The sequence below is a fragment of the Dermacentor albipictus genome, chromosome 5 (assembly GCF_038994185.2).
Source record: "Dermacentor albipictus isolate Rhodes 1998 colony chromosome 5, USDA_Dalb.pri_finalv2, whole genome shotgun sequence".
NCBI classification, from domain to species: domain Eukaryota; kingdom Metazoa; phylum Arthropoda; class Arachnida; order Ixodida; family Ixodidae; genus Dermacentor; species Dermacentor albipictus.
The window spans coordinates 64,524,171-64,543,544 of NC_091825.1; the positions used below are offsets into that span (position 1 = coordinate 64,524,171).

At 49.5% G+C, this 19,374-nt stretch overlaps 1 protein-coding gene across 2 annotated transcripts in view; it reads left to right on the plus strand.

The window, feature by feature from the left end:
• Positions 1-19,374, plus strand: part of LOC135911705 (abasic site processing protein HMCES-like) — a 38,190-nt gene extending 18,816 nt beyond the window's left edge. The window contains exons 6-9 of one of the 2 annotated variants that reach the window (XM_065444058.2): positions 4,037-4,099; positions 11,949-12,061; positions 13,818-13,898; positions 18,948-19,374. In XM_065444058.2, the coding sequence (XP_065300130.2) occupies positions 4,037-4,099; positions 11,949-12,061; positions 13,818-13,898; positions 18,948-19,149 (459 nt within the window). In that variant the 3' untranslated portion in view covers positions 19,150-19,374. The remainder of the gene's footprint in view (positions 1-4,036; positions 4,100-11,948; positions 12,062-13,817; positions 13,899-18,947) is intronic. The other variant, XM_065444059.2, reaches the window with a different exon arrangement.

A 19,374-nucleotide genomic window follows, 5' to 3' on the forward strand; every position in this document is an offset into this window, starting at 1 on the left:
CTTTGATCATTTTTGAAGACCCCCACCTAATTTTCGCTTTCTGGAACGCTAGCTATGCAGCAGCCATTCGTTCTCAAAACATGTTTGCAACCAGGCTCTAAAGATGTTTACAGGTTATTTGTACAGTTTCCTTATCGACAATTAGTGATCTTGTGTTTAAACCCGATGTTCATCTTTCGTTATAGTTGTCATTTATTTCACTATCCAGTACAAGCCTGGTACCTAATTATACCAAATTAAATATTCCTCCCGTAAATATGCGCGTTTGCGTTTGACTATTCGATATTCAATTCGATACTTACTATTCGTATTCGATTTGCATTCGGAAAATTTGATATTCGCCCACCTCTATATAACTAATATGGGAGAACGCCTGCATCGAAGCATAAAAATTGCTCTAGCATCGGGTATTGCGGTCGGTGATACAATGTCTAGAAAAGCGGTTTAGCGCAGGGAGGCCGCATAGTAGCCATCAACGTTGCCGTTCCACCCACTTGCCAACTTTGCATGTGCCAGTTGAGTCGTGCCGCGCACGCAAGCTGCAATTGCACCGCCGCCAATCTGTTTGCACCGACAATGCCAAACAGTTTTCAACAAGATTACTATGAGGTAGCTCACGTTGCGGTCGTTCGTCAACCGTTGGCGCATGGAATGATGGGTAGACCACGACATTGCTTAATATCTTTGCGCTTGTGGCGTCAAACGTTTTCGTGACAGTATTGAAACACTTTAAGCGTTTAAGCCCGTTTAGTTTTCTAACCAAAGCAAGGCAATTATAATTTCTGCACGCACGCGGAATGTATAGTCGAAAGTGACGAATTTCCAAAGCCACAAAGCTGTTTGAAGCCAGAAGGACAAAGTTTAGGCGCATCCATGTGTTAACCATAATTTCCATGCTAGCTGAACCACCGTACTTGCACCTCCTCCTCCCACCCCCCGAATAGTCACCAACGCTGGAGTTCTGTATAGTAATTTTTTGTGGAAAACGATATGGGAAATACGGTTCCACTATACGCTGAAATAAGTACTCGCCGCGATGGAGCGGAGGCTGTGGCGTTCTGCTGCTGAGCACAAGGTCTAGGGCTCGATTTCCGGCCCCATTTAGGAGCAGGCGAAATTCGAGAGTCGGACTTATGGAGTCGTAACTTATGGAGTTATGAACAATTAATACGGAGTCGACTTATGGCGCCTGTTACAGACCCAGTGGTGCTTTGGGACGTTAAAATCAATCAATCTACTCAAACGTAATTGCGCAAGATTTGCCGTGCAACCGCCCGTTAAATTTCACCTTGTGAGAATTCGTTGAGAAACAAGACGGCCATGCTCATCAAAAGACGAAGTGCCCGCAGGCAACCTTTATGCTGCGATGCCGAAAGGGGCGTCAAACTCGAGGAGTCGCCACGTGTCATTTCTATCTAACTTTGGCAGGGAAGTCTTGCCTCATGTGAAAGCTCCTGTCCAGTAAGACCGCTTTGCATTTCTTTTCACCCGTCTTGGCCAGTGGTGAGCCTGTGACCCCACGAAATGTCTGGACCCGTGCGCTATCGACTCGCTATGCAGGAAAAAAAGAAAAAAAAAGACAGCGTATCTTCAAATTGGCTGAGTGACACACCCTTCTACGTTTTCAAATAAAAGCAGTGCGTATGGGTCCTCAAGTACATACATTTAAAAAATTCCGAATAGTACATGCGATCTTCACGGGTAAAGTTGTGATTAGATGCAGAACGAAATTGTTGAAAATCTGCGGGATTCTGTTTTGCCGTGCCACTGCGATTGGCCATGCTGTTTCTTGCCACCTCTATTCTTTTAATTGCCATGAGGAACTCTGGAATCTCGCCAGGGTCTCTGCTCGTAAACAACCAAATAATATATTTCATTGCATGCTATGTTTGTTAGAATAGCAGCTTGGGCTTGTTGGTTTTCCATCCTGGTGTTAACAGCGCAAAACGTCGAAGGGACACGAGGCGAGAAGACCACACCACGAGCACTCGTGGTGTCGTCTTCTCGTCTCGTGTCCCTTCCAAGTTTTGCGCTGTTAACACCAGGATAGTTTTGTTAGTTGTGAGCGCGAGCAACACCTTGTCTGTTTCCTTGTCGTATGTACCTTTGTTACCTATTTATGCAGTACATCTGGCCATGATGTTACTTTATGACGCTTTATCGCCTTATCATCGCAAGAATGTGCAGTTGATTATAGTAACTCACCAGTAACACGGCAGGGTTTGGCGGTTGCTGCGGATGAATTTGGTCTGTATCTGCGTTTCTTTAGCGTGCTCCTATTTCAGGAGCATTTTGGCATTCTGCGCTTTTACTGGAAAGTGGCTGCCGCGGCCCGGATTTGAACCCGCGATATTGTTTTCAGCAGTATACTATAGAACGCCATACACACTCAGGGAAATAACATTTTTGTGGGTGAAATATTGAACCATACTCTCTGCACCCATGCTTCTACTGAAAATTTCGAAAATGGGTGTGCTCGTTAGCAAAACGCCCTTCGTCCACCCTCTCGTTATTTTCAGCTTGCTAAAAGAGTTATGTGCGTAACATACACCTTACGTAATTTACGGATGCACTGGCTTTTAACATTTCATGCAAGTAAAAAATTCACCTACGATTACGGTACTCCTTAATGCGAAATTTGAGAGCGGCTGTATTGGTGTTTTCATTTCGCGATATACTGACTGGCGCGGACAATCTGTCTCGTGCTGCACGTTGCAATTGGAGCGAAGTGTGGCGCGACTGCCTGGCTAATCGTGCTACGTGGGCGCGATTCACAGCAGCCGCCGCAGCCGGACCTCCGCTCATGCAGCGCTTTGTTTCCATGTAGAACAGCACGCGCTACTCTGGCGCCATTTCGTAGCCATCGTCGCAGCAAAGCCCGTCGTGCGCGGCGCTAAGCTTCTCACACTTTCTCTGTACCTTCCTCTTCCGCTTTGCTTCTCGCGCTCTCATCGCTATAGCCGTCTTTCATGTGCGCTCCATATTCATCCTTTTGCTGTGCTCGTTCGCTCGTTTAAGAGGAGGGACACCGCCTACGCTCGCCGCAGGAACGGGCGCCTAAGAGCTTCTCTCTAAAAACCGTGCAGGTTTCTTTCCCAGAAGTTTGCGCCTTCGTTGTTCGAGCATATCATATGATCACTGTAGACTACGGTTGTCATCCTGCTACTTCAACTATATGACATCCCCAGTTGTGGAATACAGAGACAGGGCCCGTGGGCACGGTTTTTCCTTTCGTGGCCCTATCCTGTTGTGCATGTTACCACTGAAATATCTTAAGTTGTTGCGGTGTTTTATAATGCAGTTACCAAGTGTCAACGAATCATACCGCGTCAGCCAATTATAGTTCTTAACGCGAATTTCTTTCTGGTGTGGCATCGAAGGCGGCGCAATATTATGCGCAGTGAGTGTTGCAGTTTCATTCAGTGCAGGTTGGAGTAAACATTCTCAGGGGGCTTGTGGAGGAATCTGCTACCGACAAGAATTCGGCATTTACTGTGCAGATGGCGCGCTCCGGTCATAAAGTGGGGAGAGACAGCTATTTTGCCCTCACTCTCGCGTCGTACTTTTCATATCCTTCTGATAGGTGTGCTTAAATTATTTCACCGCGGGTGATGGTCTCCAGATAAACTCGAGAGCATGGACACAGTCTAACACAGTAGCTAGAGGCGCCGTCATGCTCTCCAGGTGCACTACATACCCTGCGGTAGCTTGGGCGACAGTGTTTTCGCCGAATATATATATATATATATATATATATGTTTGCGTGTGTGTGCGTGTGTGTGTGAGAGAGAGAGAGAGAGAGAGAGAGTAACGAATATCGCTGTAAAAGGAAACGCATCGTGCATTTCGGCAAAACAACCATTGGCGCAAACGTTGCAATTCCAAGAAGTGACACTTTCATATATGAGTTCATTATTTCACTCAAACACTCTTTTGAAAGGGCGTAAGGGGGTGAGCTTTAGACCAATGAAAACAACACTGAGCTACCGCGGCGATGGAGCGCGAAGAGTGCGCATGTTCTCATTGCGTCGTGCAGGTCATCCTGGACGGTGAAGAGGCCGTGGCGTCATGGTTGGACCCCAACTACACCTTCGAAGAGGTATACGCTTCTTCTTCTCAGGCACTTTCGGGTATTCCACGTGTTTTGCTACGAATAAGGAACAAAAATACCTACATCTGCAAACCTTGAAATCGCAGGCATATGGGGTCATCTCTCAGATAATGCCGAATGCCTTGGTAACTCAATAAGTAATTTTCTAAACAATAGATAGTTTGCACGCGAAATCATAGTGACACGTATACTTATCGGGCAACCACGTTTCGCAGCCTAACAAAAGTAATCGCACAGCGTGGGACGCGCCTGTATGTATCCGAAGTTTCTGGAACGTTATCGATGCTTCTATCTGCTGTCGCTGAACGTTATGTTATCTGATTTCATCACCTGACGCGAATGGTGTAGAACTTTAAAAAAATTAAATTAAATTTGGGGTTTTACGTGCCAAAACCACTTTCTGATTATGAGGCACGCCGTAGTGGGGGACTCCGGAAATTTTGACCACCTGGGGTTCTTTAACGTGCACCTAAATCTAAGTACACGGGTGTTTTCGCATTTCGCCCCCATCGAAATGCGGCCGCCGTGGCCGGGATTTGATCCCGCGACCTCGTGCTCAGCAGCCTAACACCATAGCCACTGAGCAACCATGGCGGGTGGGTGTAGAACTTTGTGGAAGGCACGCGGGTCCGAACGATTAGTCTGGAACATTCGATGACTGCTCTATAAAAGCCGACGCGCTTGACCCGCTGATCAGATTTTCGACGATCGCCGACTGTGTTCGCCGCTATCGTTGTGCTTTAAGTGTAGCCTGTTTTGTGGGCACAGGTTCGCCCAATAAAAGCCAGTTTTGTCTTTCACAGTACTGCTACTGTGTCATTTAACGTCACTACCACGTGACATCTGGTGGAGGTGCTAGTGCGTTCATGTACCGAACGCCCCCGCAAAGCCGCGATCCAAGCCCGAAGCCCGAGGACAAAACCGACACCGCCCAAGACCAGCGTGCTAGCCGCAGACTGCAAGGACTGCCCCCAGAGCACGGACTTCTACCTGAGGCGACAAAGAAGATCGCGGTCAAGACAACCTCAATGGCTGCCCCAGCCTCCCCCGTTATCCTACAACAACCCCGGGACCCACCGACCTTCCATGCAGCAGCGACTGAAGACCCGGAATTCTGGCTGGAGACATACGAGCGAATCGCGACATTCAACAACTGGGACTCCGACGACAAGCTGCGGCATGTCTACTTCGCCTTAGAAGACGCCGCCAGAACGTGGTTTGAGAACAGGGAGTCGACCTTGACTACGTGGGACTTGTTCCGTAGCGGCTTCCTGCGCACCTTTACAAGTGTCGTGCGTAAGGAGAGGGCCGAAGCTATGCTGGACGCCCGAGTGCAGCTACCAAACGAGAACGTTGCCGTCTTTACGGAAGAAATGACCCGTCTGTTCCGCCACGCCGACCCGGATATGGCCGAGGAAAAGAAAGTTCGCCTACTCATGCGTGGTGTGAAGGAGGAACTTTTTGCCGGGATGGTACGAAGCCCACCGAAGACCGTCGACGAGTTTCTTTGCGAGGCCACCAGCATCGAGAAGACACTCGAGATGCGAAACCGGCAATTCGACCGCCGCACGAACGCGACAAACTACGCCGGACTTCAGTCACTGGCCACCGACGACCTACGCGAGACTATTCGAGCTGTCGTGCGGGAGGAGCTACAAAAGCTGTTCCCATCATCACAGCCTCAAGTGGCTTCGATTGCCGATGCCGTGCGTGAGGAACTCCAACAACAACTTGGAGTATCCCCTGAATCGCCGCAGCCCGAGCCGCAAGCAATGACCTACGCCGCCGTCGCACGCCGTCAAGGCCCCCCTCCGCGACCGCGCCAGGGCCCTGTCACGCCGCAGTTTCGTCGTCCGCCGCCGTCGCCGCCGCCAGCACGACCACCCGTCGCCCAGCGCACCTACCCGAGGAAGACAGACGTTTGGCGCGCTCCTGACCACCGCCCGCTCTGCTACCACTGCGGGGAAGCCGGCCATGTGTACCGCCGATGCCCATACCGGGAGATGGGACTGCGAGGTTTCGCCGTTAACGCGCCGCGGCCACAGATTGGCGAACGACCTCGCGATATCGCCGACTACCTCGCCGCCACTCAGTGGAGCCATCGACGAGCTTCCCGTTCGCCGTCACCTGGCCGCTACCTGCCGCCGCAGCGCCGACCATACACTGGCCCAGCCCGGGGCCGGTCAGCGAGCCCATATCCGGAAAACTAAAAGCAGCAACCGATGGAGGTGCGGTTGCTGTTCGTCGAACTGACGAAGATCCTCCGCCGCCGACGAAGACGACGAAGCAACCATCTCGACGACCTAATGACGACACGCCGCCGTCCCGACGAAGTCAGGAAGCCAAGACTACACCGACGAAAGACGACTTGACGACGCGACGTTCAAGCTTCAGTTTAACACGACGCAGCCGTGATCCGACGCCAAGACCCAACTGCAACGCCAGACAAAGAACCACCGACCTCGACGTGCTTCTCGACGGACACGCGGTTACCGCCTTAGTGGACACAGGGGCTGATTACTCCGTCATGAGTGGACACATCGCCGCCCAGTTGAAGAAGGTTAAGACTGCATGGGAAGGCCCTCAAATTCGCACCGCAGGAGGACACCTCATCACGCCGACTGGAATCTGCACGGTAAGAATAACCATTCATGACCGAACTTACCCTGCCACTTTCGTTATCCTCCAACAGTGTTCACGAGACGTCATTCTCGGTATGGACTTCCTGAACCAACACGGCGCAATCATCGACCTGAAGTCACAGTCAATAATGCTGTCGGAAGATAAAGCGATACCGCCGGAGAGCCCTCGTAGTCACCATGCCTTGAGTGTGCTTGAAGATCAAGTGAGCATCCCGCCTCACTCCAGCATTGTTATTTTGGTCGGCGCCGAAACACCCGCTGACGTAGAAGGCGTCATCGAAGGCGACCAACGTCTTCTGCTCGACCGTGAAATTTGCGTCGCAAGAGGGATCGCTCGACTGCACGGAGGAAACACGAAAGTGTTGCTGACAAACTTCAGCAAGGAGTTCAAGCACATCAACAAGGGCACGACGATCGCATACATCGAGGAAATTGTGGAAACCAGCGATGCCTTTGTCCTCTCGGATTCTGTCGCATCTACCCCGACGACTGTAGTTCCCGAGCCAGACTTCGACATAAGTCCAAGTCTCCCCGTGATTAAGCAGCAACAGCTCAGAAGTCTGCTTCTACGATACAAAGGCTGCTTTTCGACGTCATCGAGGATTCGACAAACACCAGTCGCAAAGCATCGCATAATAACCGAAGAATGTGCTCGACCACTACGCCAGAGCCCTTACCGAGTTTCGACGCGGGAACGTGAAGCTATAAGAGAACAAGTCGACGAAATGCTGCGCGACGACATCATCCAGCCGTCGAAAAGCCCGTGGGCATCCCCTGTTGTCCTGGTAAAGAAAAAGGACGGAACCCTACGTTTCTGTGTCGATTATCGTCGACTGAACAAGATCACGAAGAAGGATGTATACCCCCTCCCACGGATAGACGACGCATTGGATCGGCTCTGCAACGCTAAATACTTCTCGTCGATGGACCTCAAGTCTGGCTATTGGCAAATAGAAGTCGACGAAAGAGATCGCGAAAAGACCGCCTTCATCACCCCAGACGGCCTCTACGAGTTCAAGGTTATGCCATTTGGACTGTGCTCGGCGCCTGCAACGTTCCAGCGCGTCATGGACACGGTTTTAGCAGGATTGAAGTGGCAGACCTGTCTCGTTTACTTGGATGACGTCGTTGTCTTCGCCGAAAATTTCAACGATCACCTTAGGCGGCTTGCAACAGTACTCGAGGCCATCAAGTCATCAGGGCTCACTCTGAAGCCAGAAAAGTGCCGCTTCGCCTACGATGAGCTTCTGTTCCTAGGCCACGTCATCAGCAAGTCTGGAGTCCGCCCCGACCCGCAGAAGACAGCTGCCATCGCAAAGTTCCCGCAGCCCACCGACAAGAAGGCAGTGCGTAGATTTCTTGGCATGTGTGCCTACTACAGGCGATTTGTCAAGGACTTTTCACGCATCGCTGAGCCGCTGACACAGCTAACTAAATGTGACATTGAGTTCAAGTGGGAAACGCCGCAGGCCGACGCATTTGAAGAACTCAAACGACGCATGCAGTCGCCGCCCGTACTTGCGAACTTCGACGAGCACGCCGATACCGAAATTCACACTGACGCCAGTAGCCTAGGCCTCGGTGCCGTCCTAGTCCAGAGAAAAGATGGACATGAACACGTGATAGCTTACGCTAGCCGGTCGTTGTCAAAAGCGGAAGGCAATTATTCCACAACGGAAAAGGAATGCCTCGCCATCGTTTGGGCTACAGCGAAATTTCGCCCCTACCTATATGGCAGGCCATTCAGAGTGGTCAACGACCATCACGCGTTGTGTTGGCTAGCTAACTTAAAGGACCCTTCAGGGCGGCTGGCACGGTGGAGCCTCAGACTACAAGAATACGACATTACTGTAACATACTAGTCCGGACGAAAACACTCAGATGCCGATTGCCTATCACGCGCCCCCATTGACCCGCCGCCGCAAGATAACGAGGATGACGACGCCTTCCTTGGAATAATAAGCGCGGAAGACTTCGCCGATCAACAACGAGGGGACCCGAAGCTAAAAGCCCTTTTCGAGTATTTGGAAGGGCACACCGACGTTGTCCCTAGGGCATTCAAGCGTGGACTATCTTCGTTCACGCTTCAAAACAACCTACTCGTGAAGAAAAACTTTTCACCAGTCCGCGCCAACTACCTTCTTGTTGTTCCGTCGGCGCTGCGTCCAGAAGTACTGCACGCCTTACACGACGATCCAACTGCTGGGCACCTCGGATTCTCCCGGACGCTGTCGAGAATACAGGAAAGGTATTACTGGCCGCGTCTGACCGCCGACGTCGCCCGTTACGTCAAGACATGTCGAGACTGTCAACGACGCAAGACACCACCGACAAGGCCAGCAGGGTTACTACAACCGATCGAACCTCCTCGTCGACCATTCGAGCAGATTGGGATGGATTTGCTGGGGCCGTTTCCGACGTCAACATCCGGGAATAAGTGGATCGTCGTGGCGACGGACTATCTCACCCGCTTCGCTGAAACAAAAGCTCTACCGAAAGGCAGCGCAGCCGAGGTGGCGAAATTTTTCATCGAGAACATCCTGCTGCGACATGGCGCCCCAAAAGTCCTCATCACCGACAGAGGAACGGCTTTTACAGCAGAGCTCACCCAAGCCATTCTGCAATATAGCCAGACAAGCCACAGGAGAACAACTGCCTACCATCCGCAAACGAATGGTCTCACGGAGCGCCTGAATAAGACCCTCGCCGACATGCTAGCGATGTACGTCGACGTTGAGCACAAGACGTGGGACGCGGTCCTGCCGTATGTAACCTTCGCTTACAACACGGCGGTGCAAGAAACAATACAGATCACGCCGTTTAAGCTGGTTTACGGCAGGAACCCGATGACGACGCTCGACGCCATGCTGCCCCACGTCATTGACGAAGAGAATGTTGACGTCGCTAGCTATCTCCAGCGCGCCGAAGAAGCCCGACAGCTCGCCCGCCTGCGGATCAAGGACCAACAGAGGACCGACAGCCGATACTACAACCTCCGACGACGCTTCGTCGAATACCAGCCCGGCGACCGTGTTTGGGTATGGACCCCGATACGCCGACGAGGACTCAGTGAGAAACTACTCCGACGCTATTTCGGACCCTACAAGGTCATCCGACGCATTGGCGCTCTGGACTATGAGGTCGTGCCAGACGGCATTTCGCATTCACAGCGGCGCCGCGCACGATCTGAAGTGGTCCACGTGGTGCGCCTTAAACCCTTTTACGGACGCTGACAAACTTCGCCATTTTTGTTCTTTTCTTTGCTACGAGTGCTTTTGTTTATTACCTTCGTTTCTTTGCAGCATCGGGTCGATGCTTTTTAAGAGGGGGGTATTGACACGTATACTTATCTTTATCGGGCAACCACGTTTCGCAGCCTAACAAAAGTAATCGCACAGCGTGGGACGCGCCTGTATGTATCCGAAGTTTCTGGAACGTTATCGATGCTTCTATCTGCTGTCTGTTGTCGCTGAACGTTATGTTATCTGATTTCATCACCTGACGCGAATGGTGTAGAACTTTGTGGAAGGCACGCGGGTCCGTACGATTAGTCTGGAACATTCGATGATTGCTCTATAAAAGCCGACGCGCTTGACCCGCTGATCAGATTTTCGACGATCGCCGACTGTGTTCGCCGCTATCGTTGTGCTTTAAGTGTAGCCTGTTTTGTGGGCACAGGTTCGCCCAATAAAAGCCAGTTTTGTCTTTCACAGTACTGCTACTGTGTCATTTAACGTCACTACCACGTGACAATAGTTTAACACTATTGATATATAACGATGTTTCAGCAATGATTTCTACTTCTGGGAGGTTATGAACTGAAGGCCAGAAAATAAAAGTCGCAGTTTCGCCCGAAAGGCGAAGCATCGATTGCATAGCAAACTAGTGGAAATATATACGAAGTAAGGATACCAGTTTTATCGGCCGTATGAACTTGTAGGCGCTCGCAAACTAACTAAATTAACGAGCGCGATGACACGCACGCACGAACAAACATGAACACCTCCCTCGGTGACCGCGAAAACTCGCTGTAAACACACTGGAGCGAGGAAGCGCGGCAGCTGCAGCGAGTGAATTGGCCTTCGTGGTGGGTCTCGTACCAGCGCGAACTAAGCCGCGAAAACAGAGCGCAAGGAGGACTCTGTCCCCGTCGCAGATGGTTTTCAAGATACAGCTGTGCTGGCGGCCGTACGCGCCCACCCGAGCCGCCCGGGCCGGCCGGAGTGGAACGTGCCCCCCCTCCTTACCCTTCCTCCGGAGCCTTGAGCGCGGCGGAAGACGGCGCGCTTCCTCTCCGCTTTTCTCTCGTGCATACGCGAGATTGAACCGCGATTGCCGGCTCACTCTCGCGCACGCTTTCACTCGCACATACTGCATAGGCGCGTGGTGATGATTTTATCGCCCTTGGACGTTATTCACAACGTCACGGCGACGGCATAAATGCGCCTGGAATGTCAATGCAATTGCTATATCGCAATAAAAAAAAAGACAAGTTTAAATTGACATAATTAAGACACAGACTCAGCAGCTTCGACTCAACGACAGCACTGAGCCGCTCAACTGCAGGGCGAGAAGACGGCGAGATCTGCCATGTTTAATGTGCCCTTATGTTATTTTACGGTATAATGTATTTAAAAAAAGGAGAAATTTTATATTTTTGTGCTACCTTCTATGCGACTTCTTAAAAACGATTTGCAGAGCGCAGTAAGCTAAAAAGCATCCTTTATCTTTGCAAGATGTTAGGAGACGACAAAAGATTATGAGTTCGAGCGTTGCTTGCTCGGTATATGTCGTTCGGTGCTTTGGCCATTGGTTACTTCAAGGCTTAATTTACACCTCGAAAGACGAGATTTTATAGTTTCAGATATTATTTTTAATATTACTCGTTAAAACCATTTTGTGAGGTTGGAGAAAAGAACGCCGCTTATTTTGTTCTTCCTGCCTTTTTCTTACCTTTTTTTGCCATGAAAGCAGTGCGGTTGTGGGGTTGTGGTAGAACACCAGCTTCAGACCCTGTGAGTTCTTGGTTTGAACCAGGACGTAAATTCGTAAAAAAAACATTTTCTTAATTTATTTCCGTGATGTTACGAGGAGCTGTGATGTTACAGGGATACCTCGATAACTAAAGCTATAGCTCACAACTGCTCAGTAAAAGGGAAGTATGGTGCGACGTTTTGACGTGTAATTGGACGCAGCTGACGTACTCCGTGCGGTGCCCGTCCAACCTGGTGTGCCATCCGGTCTCCCCCACTGTGTCCAAGGTGACCAACAACACCGTCGCTTGTGTGCTCCCTTACCGCACTGAAGAGTGAGTGTAGCATCTGCGCTCTGTTCTATATACTGCTCCCCTTCGCCGACCAACGCCGCCGCTCAGATGATGGCGGGTGAATCGCACAGCACTGGAAAAGGGATGACCGCTGAAGACAAGACACGAAAGTCAATGAATTTCAACAATTTTATAAGAATGAAACACGCGTACTAATAGGCACATATTGTACAGGATGAAAAATAGGCACCGCAAACAATAAAATCACAGGGGCTCAACGCGTGCGCAGGAAAGTTATTCTTTTGTCGAGTAAGGAGATGTCAAAAAATTAAATTCTAGGGTTTTATATGCCGAAACCACGATCTCATTACGAGGCACGCTGTAGTCGGATACTCTGGATTATTTTTGACCACCTGAGGTTCGTTAACGTACACCTAAGTACACGGATGTTTTGCATTCTGGCCCCATCGGAATGAGACCGCCACGACCTCAGCAGCGCGACTGACGCGGCGAATATACTCAGAAGGACGATGTAGGAAGTCCTCAAACACTGCTGTCCTGTTCGGTAGAGTATGTGTGTATGTGCATTCCGTGCTGATGGATTAGTTGAGAATCACTATATACACACTCTTGTTTCTGCGGTCATGCTTTGTGATGTGATTCGCCTGTCATGTAAGACCAACTCGCTCAAAATTTTGTTTCAGCAGACGAGCATCGTCGAGTGATATATCCCGCAGTTCTGCAAAGGTGGCGATCTTTGCAGAACTGCGGTGCAAAGGTGCAAAGGTGGCGAGGTGGCAAGCTTTGCAATATGACAGGGACGTAAGAGGCTGTGCGACAGTGACTCTCATTTTCATAAATTTACCTGAAAGTCATTAATTAACCTCTGCTGCGAACCCTCTAGGCATCAATGGGTTCCGATAATGAACTAGAGTACGAAATTGGGCTAGTTCTTCGTGAGGTATAGACAACTTGCACGTGACGTCATGCACTCGGCTCTTCACCCTGCTCAGGCCTGCATGGTCCTCCAACCAGGCGGCTAGGATGACGTCAGCGTATGTGCCCCGGACAATCTGCTCCAGTATCACAGAGGCACGTTCGGAACGCTGTTGGTACCTGTGGCAAAACCGTGGCAGAGCTAGCAGCGCGCGAGACGCCACAGAAGCCGCTGCTTCTCACAGCGCCGGTCCTCCGACATGGGCTGTGTTCCAATACTCACTGTAGACGGCAAAGTAGACCGCCAAGCGGCCATCCTAAATCCCGTTCCAGTTCTCACGAAGACGTCAAAGTAGACAGCTTCGCGACGACAGCGTCTAAGTAAAAGACGATGCGGGATACTTTCCTGCCCAAACAAGATGGCGGCTGAGCAGGACGGTGGGAAAGCTGACAGGAATGTTGTCTGTGCATAAGAAAAGTAGACACGCGTTATCCTACGCCCTTAATGTAAGCTTCATCGTGTTTTTCATATGTTTGCAGGCGTAGACCTAAAATATAGAAATAATATGTGTTTCTTTTTTATTTTTAATTGTCGCCGCGAGGAGGCGTCACGTCGCAGAAGCGTCTTCCGCGCGTCTTCCAGACGGCTAGAAACGCGTCCCAGTACATGGCATTGAAGCTCTCTCGGCTGTCTCCTTATAACTGTCTATATAGACTGTCGCCGACGCTGGCCAGAATTGGAACACACCCGATGTCTACGATGACGTCGGTGCAGGTCGTCTATAGTACATTCCGTATCACCGTGCGGTGCGCAACCTTTCCTTGATTAACAGCGCTGGAGTCTTTCTTCTCCATTTCTCAGGCATAAGGGAAACAACGTGGTGGCCACGCCTAAGAAGCGTGCCACCAAATCACCCTCCAAGCCCGTCAAGAAGGCGCACAGGTGAGTCACGCGACGGCAGACACTCATGAGCATGCTACGCGCTAATATTTTAACGCGATAGCGTTAAGGAGCTCGTGTCGCTGAAAAGCCGGTGTCGTTGGCGTCGACGTCCGCGGCGTTGACCGTGAGCGATAAATCACGGCAGGCACTTCATAAATAAAAAGCAACTTCCAAGATGGGCTGGGTGGGAATCGAACCAGGGTCTCCGGAGTGTGAGACGGAGACGCTACCACTCAGCCACGAGTTCGATGCTTGAAAGCGGTACAAACGCGCGTCTAGTGAACGCGGTGTTGCCTTAAAAACGTGCCGCAGAAAGTTATACTGCGGTGTATATCGGTAATTATGACCATGTAACTTACAGAAGTCGCATTTACACGAGTAGCGAAGTACGTTTCCGCTACATTTCTTCTGCGCTTACCGCACACACATAAGCCATCTTGCGGCAAACACAGAAGACCACCTCCTCTCAATGTACGGCGCTGCCCCGACAGGTGGCGCGCTGTGCGCGGACCGGTGCCAGGCGCGTCGTTGCTTCGACTCCCTCTCCCCTGACGACGCTTCGCCGTGCTCCCACGCGGGTTGCAGAATCAAGCGCCGTTCCTTCCTTTAGATTACTATCTATCTATCTCTCTGCCCGTGCCGATCACGACGTTTGGCTGGCGTAGATCGTTTCCCCCTCCGAGACAGCGAGTTCTTTGGTTCGTTCCGTTTGCTGAGGCGCACGTTTCGTTGCCGCGCCGAACGCTGCGTTGCTCGACGCTCTCCGTGTGATAGGTGGGCGCAAAGTCCGATGCGGGGCGCCTCGAAAGTGATCCCTGCGCCGTAGCGCATTGTCTTACACCCCTCGGCGGGTCGATGGGAACTCTGTCGCGTTCCACTCTTGAAGGCGAAGCTTAAGCGTCCTCCAATATTTATGGAAAGCAATGCAGTTAATCGCTTGGTTACGGTACGTGAAATTTATCCGGGGCATCGTTGTCCCTGAAATTGTTACATTATAAACACTAATTCGGTCTATTAAGCTGAGTACGCATGCGTACATTGTACGGAATCCAGGCTATGAATATCTTAGTGACACGTTAGAGTCATCTTTAGCTCGTTAACTCGTTTCAGTGCCATCGTACATCCAGCGTGTCATCTGTGAACGAAGCATTAGGTCTCCCTTTGCTATCAGTTATTGGACTTTCAGAAAATTGCCACCTAATACCAAAAATGTAGAACTTTCTAAGAAAGAACCTGCATGACGTCGCGTACTCATAATCGTCTTAAGGTTCGTGCTTGCTTCTTTTTGCGCTAAAAGTCAGTTTTGTTTCTTCGTTCCACAGGCGGGCAATGAATGGATAGCCCTATCCGCTTCAATTGTCTAGATTAATCTTTTATCTCGGTTGAAAGCTGCAATTAGGGTATAATTTTACTCCTTGCATTTGTTCTTACCTTCTGCCTTACGGTGCCCTTAGTTGCATTACTTTTTTTCTCAGAAGTAAATGTTCTTGGTTTACTAATTCATCTGGCACCTGTCTAGCATATGCATACTGATTCATTCCAACTGATGTTGTTCCCTCCTGTAACGTCCTATTTGCCTTTAAGGTATGCAAACACATAAAAACATAAATTTATGCTATTAGTTATACGGAACGTTCTTGCGGAAAAGATATGTGATTCTTTGAACTTTGAATGATGATGTAAAGAGGGGATATTCCCGATAACATATTATTACCAGCGGCGGACATCATGCAGCGTGTATTCTATGCAGTTTAAATCAAGTGAAATTAAAGTGTATTTTCATCCTGTTGAAATATAGATTGGCGGGCTGTAAAAGAAAGATGTGTTTTAGAAGAGTTTGACAGCCCCTGAAATAAATTTCTGGAGTGGCAGCAGCACTTCGTAATACAGAAACTAAAACTTGACAGGCTCAAAATTATTAAAGGGTATGCGCATTTTAAATTAGAACACACATATATAAAAGTAGAAAGATTCGGAGATTACAATCAAGATAATAAAAAATGAAACAAACGATTTTCGCAGAACAAGTAACCTCTAGACATACGCAGATACAACTGTAGATACAACACCCCGGATGTATTACTGAAAATTGGTGGCCTTCTTTCGGCAACATTAAAATAAAAACGAAACTAATTAGCTTTTCTACAACATACACGCGAAAAAGTATGGTTGGACCAGATATTGGAACAGCGAAAATAAAACTATTTGGTGCTCAAGTATATGTCCTCACAGTCGCAGCCCCGAGATGGGCACGGGTTTTGAGACAGATATTTAACTTCAATATGTCCCAGGAAATGGTCGGGTGTCGCGCTTATATATCGGTAGTCTCGCTTTGCATTGCGCGGGGAATGATTTACGATGCAAAGAAAACGTAGGAAAGAACGAAAGAGCAATGTATTTCAACGCACAAGAATTTCTCGACCACTTGCTTGTTTTGCGCATGGAGGTGCGCCATCAGCTGCCCATCGTGAATATGTGTCTTGTAGTGCATGTGTAATCATAAAGTCGATTAGCACATTTAGTTAGGTTGTATTTATCCGTACCAAGGTGGCGAATCAGGCTAATTGATGAAATTTCATGTTCAACAGGTCTTATAGAAAGCACCGGCACAGAGACAAAAATTTTACAGAAAAGCCGACAGGACAGCACTTCACTCACACTTGAAAACTTTTTTTATTGAACACAGATACCATATAGCTAGTTACACGATTTACACGTTAAGTTTCGTCTTTGTACCGGTGTGCTTAAAGAACTGTTCAACGTGTGCTTAGCCGTGTACGCAAAATGTCCTTGGCATTTCTGTCCAGTAGTGGTAAAAAAGAGCATCAAACATTGAACTTCAGCACGCTTTGTTAACCCTGTCGCTCTAGTTCACGTCAGCTTGCATAGTATATTGCTATAGGTGGCGTCCAAAACAGGGCGTCAGCGACGTGTTTCCAGCTCCCAAATCACTGCCGGCGAATGCAGCCGGCCAAAGCATCCAAGGCAACCAAATCCAAATCCAAGCATCCAAATCCAACGTCGCTGGAATGGGGATATGGACTACACCTATTCACGTGACCGCTTTCTGAAGGCGCTATCACGTTTCACACGATGCTCGACGTGCCACGTTCCGTCAGCAGCGGTTAAATATGTTTTTTTTGTACATCGTATAATGCGTGGAGCAAATAATTACTTGCTGCATGTACTTTGAGATGAGACAACGCATTGTGACTGACTGCACAGTAAATCAAGCTTCACTCTAGTTACGAGAACGCATTAGAATATGCATTAAGCATATAATCCCATGACTTTGACTTTCTTTCAGTGGAGTCAGCTATACGGGCACATTGTAATAAAGTTATGTCCCTTTGACACATTTTTCCTCCATCATAATTAGTGACAAAAAATTACAACACAATGGTATCTGCTCAACTGCAGGTGACCGCGGTAGCAAAACATGTGTAGCCGAAAATCCTTCCTTAAATTTAGATGCATTGTCCTTACGAACTTTTCTGGCCCCTTCCTAAACATGCTGTTCTACAACCAGCGTCAAAAGCTTGCCGGAAACAGGATACCTGAAAAAAGCCAGATTCCCACCAAGCATGGTCACATAGTTTCGAGTTCATAGCTACTAGTATGAACAATCGGCCATCCATCATAGGTTGTGACAGTTATGCTAATGGACCTACAAGACTAAACTCTTTCACACTAGCTCTGAAGACAAAAAGTTTTCTTTGTCGACGTGATTGTGCACACGAACGGACGCAGAAAATTCGCTGGGGTAGCCATATACAGCTGCGCTGCGGAAAACATTTGAGCTGTGCTAGTAAGTTTCCATTCTACAATATGAAGGAAGCCGATCTTAGAGTCAAGGGGGGGGGGGGACGACTGCGTAAGGCACGCAAGCTTCTGTACTCTGCAGAAGTTTGCGTGCCTTGCACAATCGCCTATTAAATTACAAGCGGCATGCTTTGAGATAGCAGAGAGGGATAACCTTTGTGGAACCCGTTTCCTGTAATCTTTCAATCGCTGGCTACGCATCACCACACAATAGAAAAGGCAATCATAACAGGAGGGCATGTTACTAAAACCAGAATACGGGAAGACGTGTCCGAGTACAGCTGCACTAGTGGAGACACATTTCGACGCTGTGCCCAAACATGACATGTTAAAAACGTTGTTTGGTGCACTACTTTTATCTTAAAAAAGGGGCGAAATAAAGGAGCCTAAAGTTGTCGTCGTCACCACGAGAACCTGTCGCAAAGGCCTCATCGGAGGCAATTTTACGACACCCAAGCCAGAGAAGTGCGAGCAGTGTTTGTTACAAACGTTAGGCGCGCTCTAGTTAAAAGGGCACTAAATAGCATCGCTAAATTAGTTTAGATTGACAAATTATTTTTTAAACTGTGTTTTCGTTAATTTCGCTGTACTAGAGGGATTATTATTATGAGAGAAAATGAGGGTCGAAGTTTTATTCCTTAGATTTTGTGCCGAAGCTCTCAGCAATACGGAGACAGCACCAAGCAGAAAACCGGACTGGGACTTCGCCTCAAGCTACCTGTGCCTTCGTTTTGCATGTCTGCAGACAGCTCTCGTCATATGTAAATCATGGCTGTACATTTCATTTGCTTCACATCACGTGTGTGACACTCAGTGCAGCCGGAGATCTTTCATCGTTCTGTCTACTTTTACCGCGCTTTCCAAAGAAAGCGAGCCCCGTGCCAAACTTCTTCCTCGGCTTGTGTCCCTGCTCTAACCAACAGATTACGCTTGCTGCCTGTCATTCAGCGATGGCCAAATACATTTGCCTAGAAACTTCATATTGACTGCCGAAACTCAGCAATGAAATTTTTGCCTGTAGGCAATACACGTCGATAAAGGGTTAAACGCAGCTTCATAGGATGCCACCACCGTGTGCTGCTACTACGTCTCCTGGTACTTCTGCATGCGCTCACGCTAGCGTTCTTCAGACGTTCTAAAATGTATATATTGAGCATTGTGCCCAAGTTGCAAGTTAGGATAACCTAAAGTGGCTATCGAAACCAGTGGCTTGTTCGCGCACCGCAGGAGCCGCTCCCGGTCAACCGCGATGTCGGCCAGCTACCGCTCCTCGTCGTCGAGCACCCGCTCCCGCCGCCGCTCTCGCTCCAGGGCGGCCACGCGGAAGCGCTCCAAGACGCGCCACCGCGCAGCTTCGGACTCCTCGGAGCGACGCCCACGCAAGCACTCGCACAAACGCAGCGACCGCCGCCATGGCCGCTCGTACTGAGAGGCGTCCGTGCGCGGCCCGGGATGAGGCGCTCGCTATTGGTCGGTAGCGCTGAGCGGTCCTGTCAGGTGACCCCGCGCCACGGAATGCCGGCCTGTCGAGCACTCGGGCTCCAACGTCCTCGCCCGTGCCGGCGAGAACTCGGAGGAACTCGACGAAATTGGATTGACTTTAAACATTGTCGTGGCGGGGCATGAATAAATTCTGAACACAGCCGACTATAAA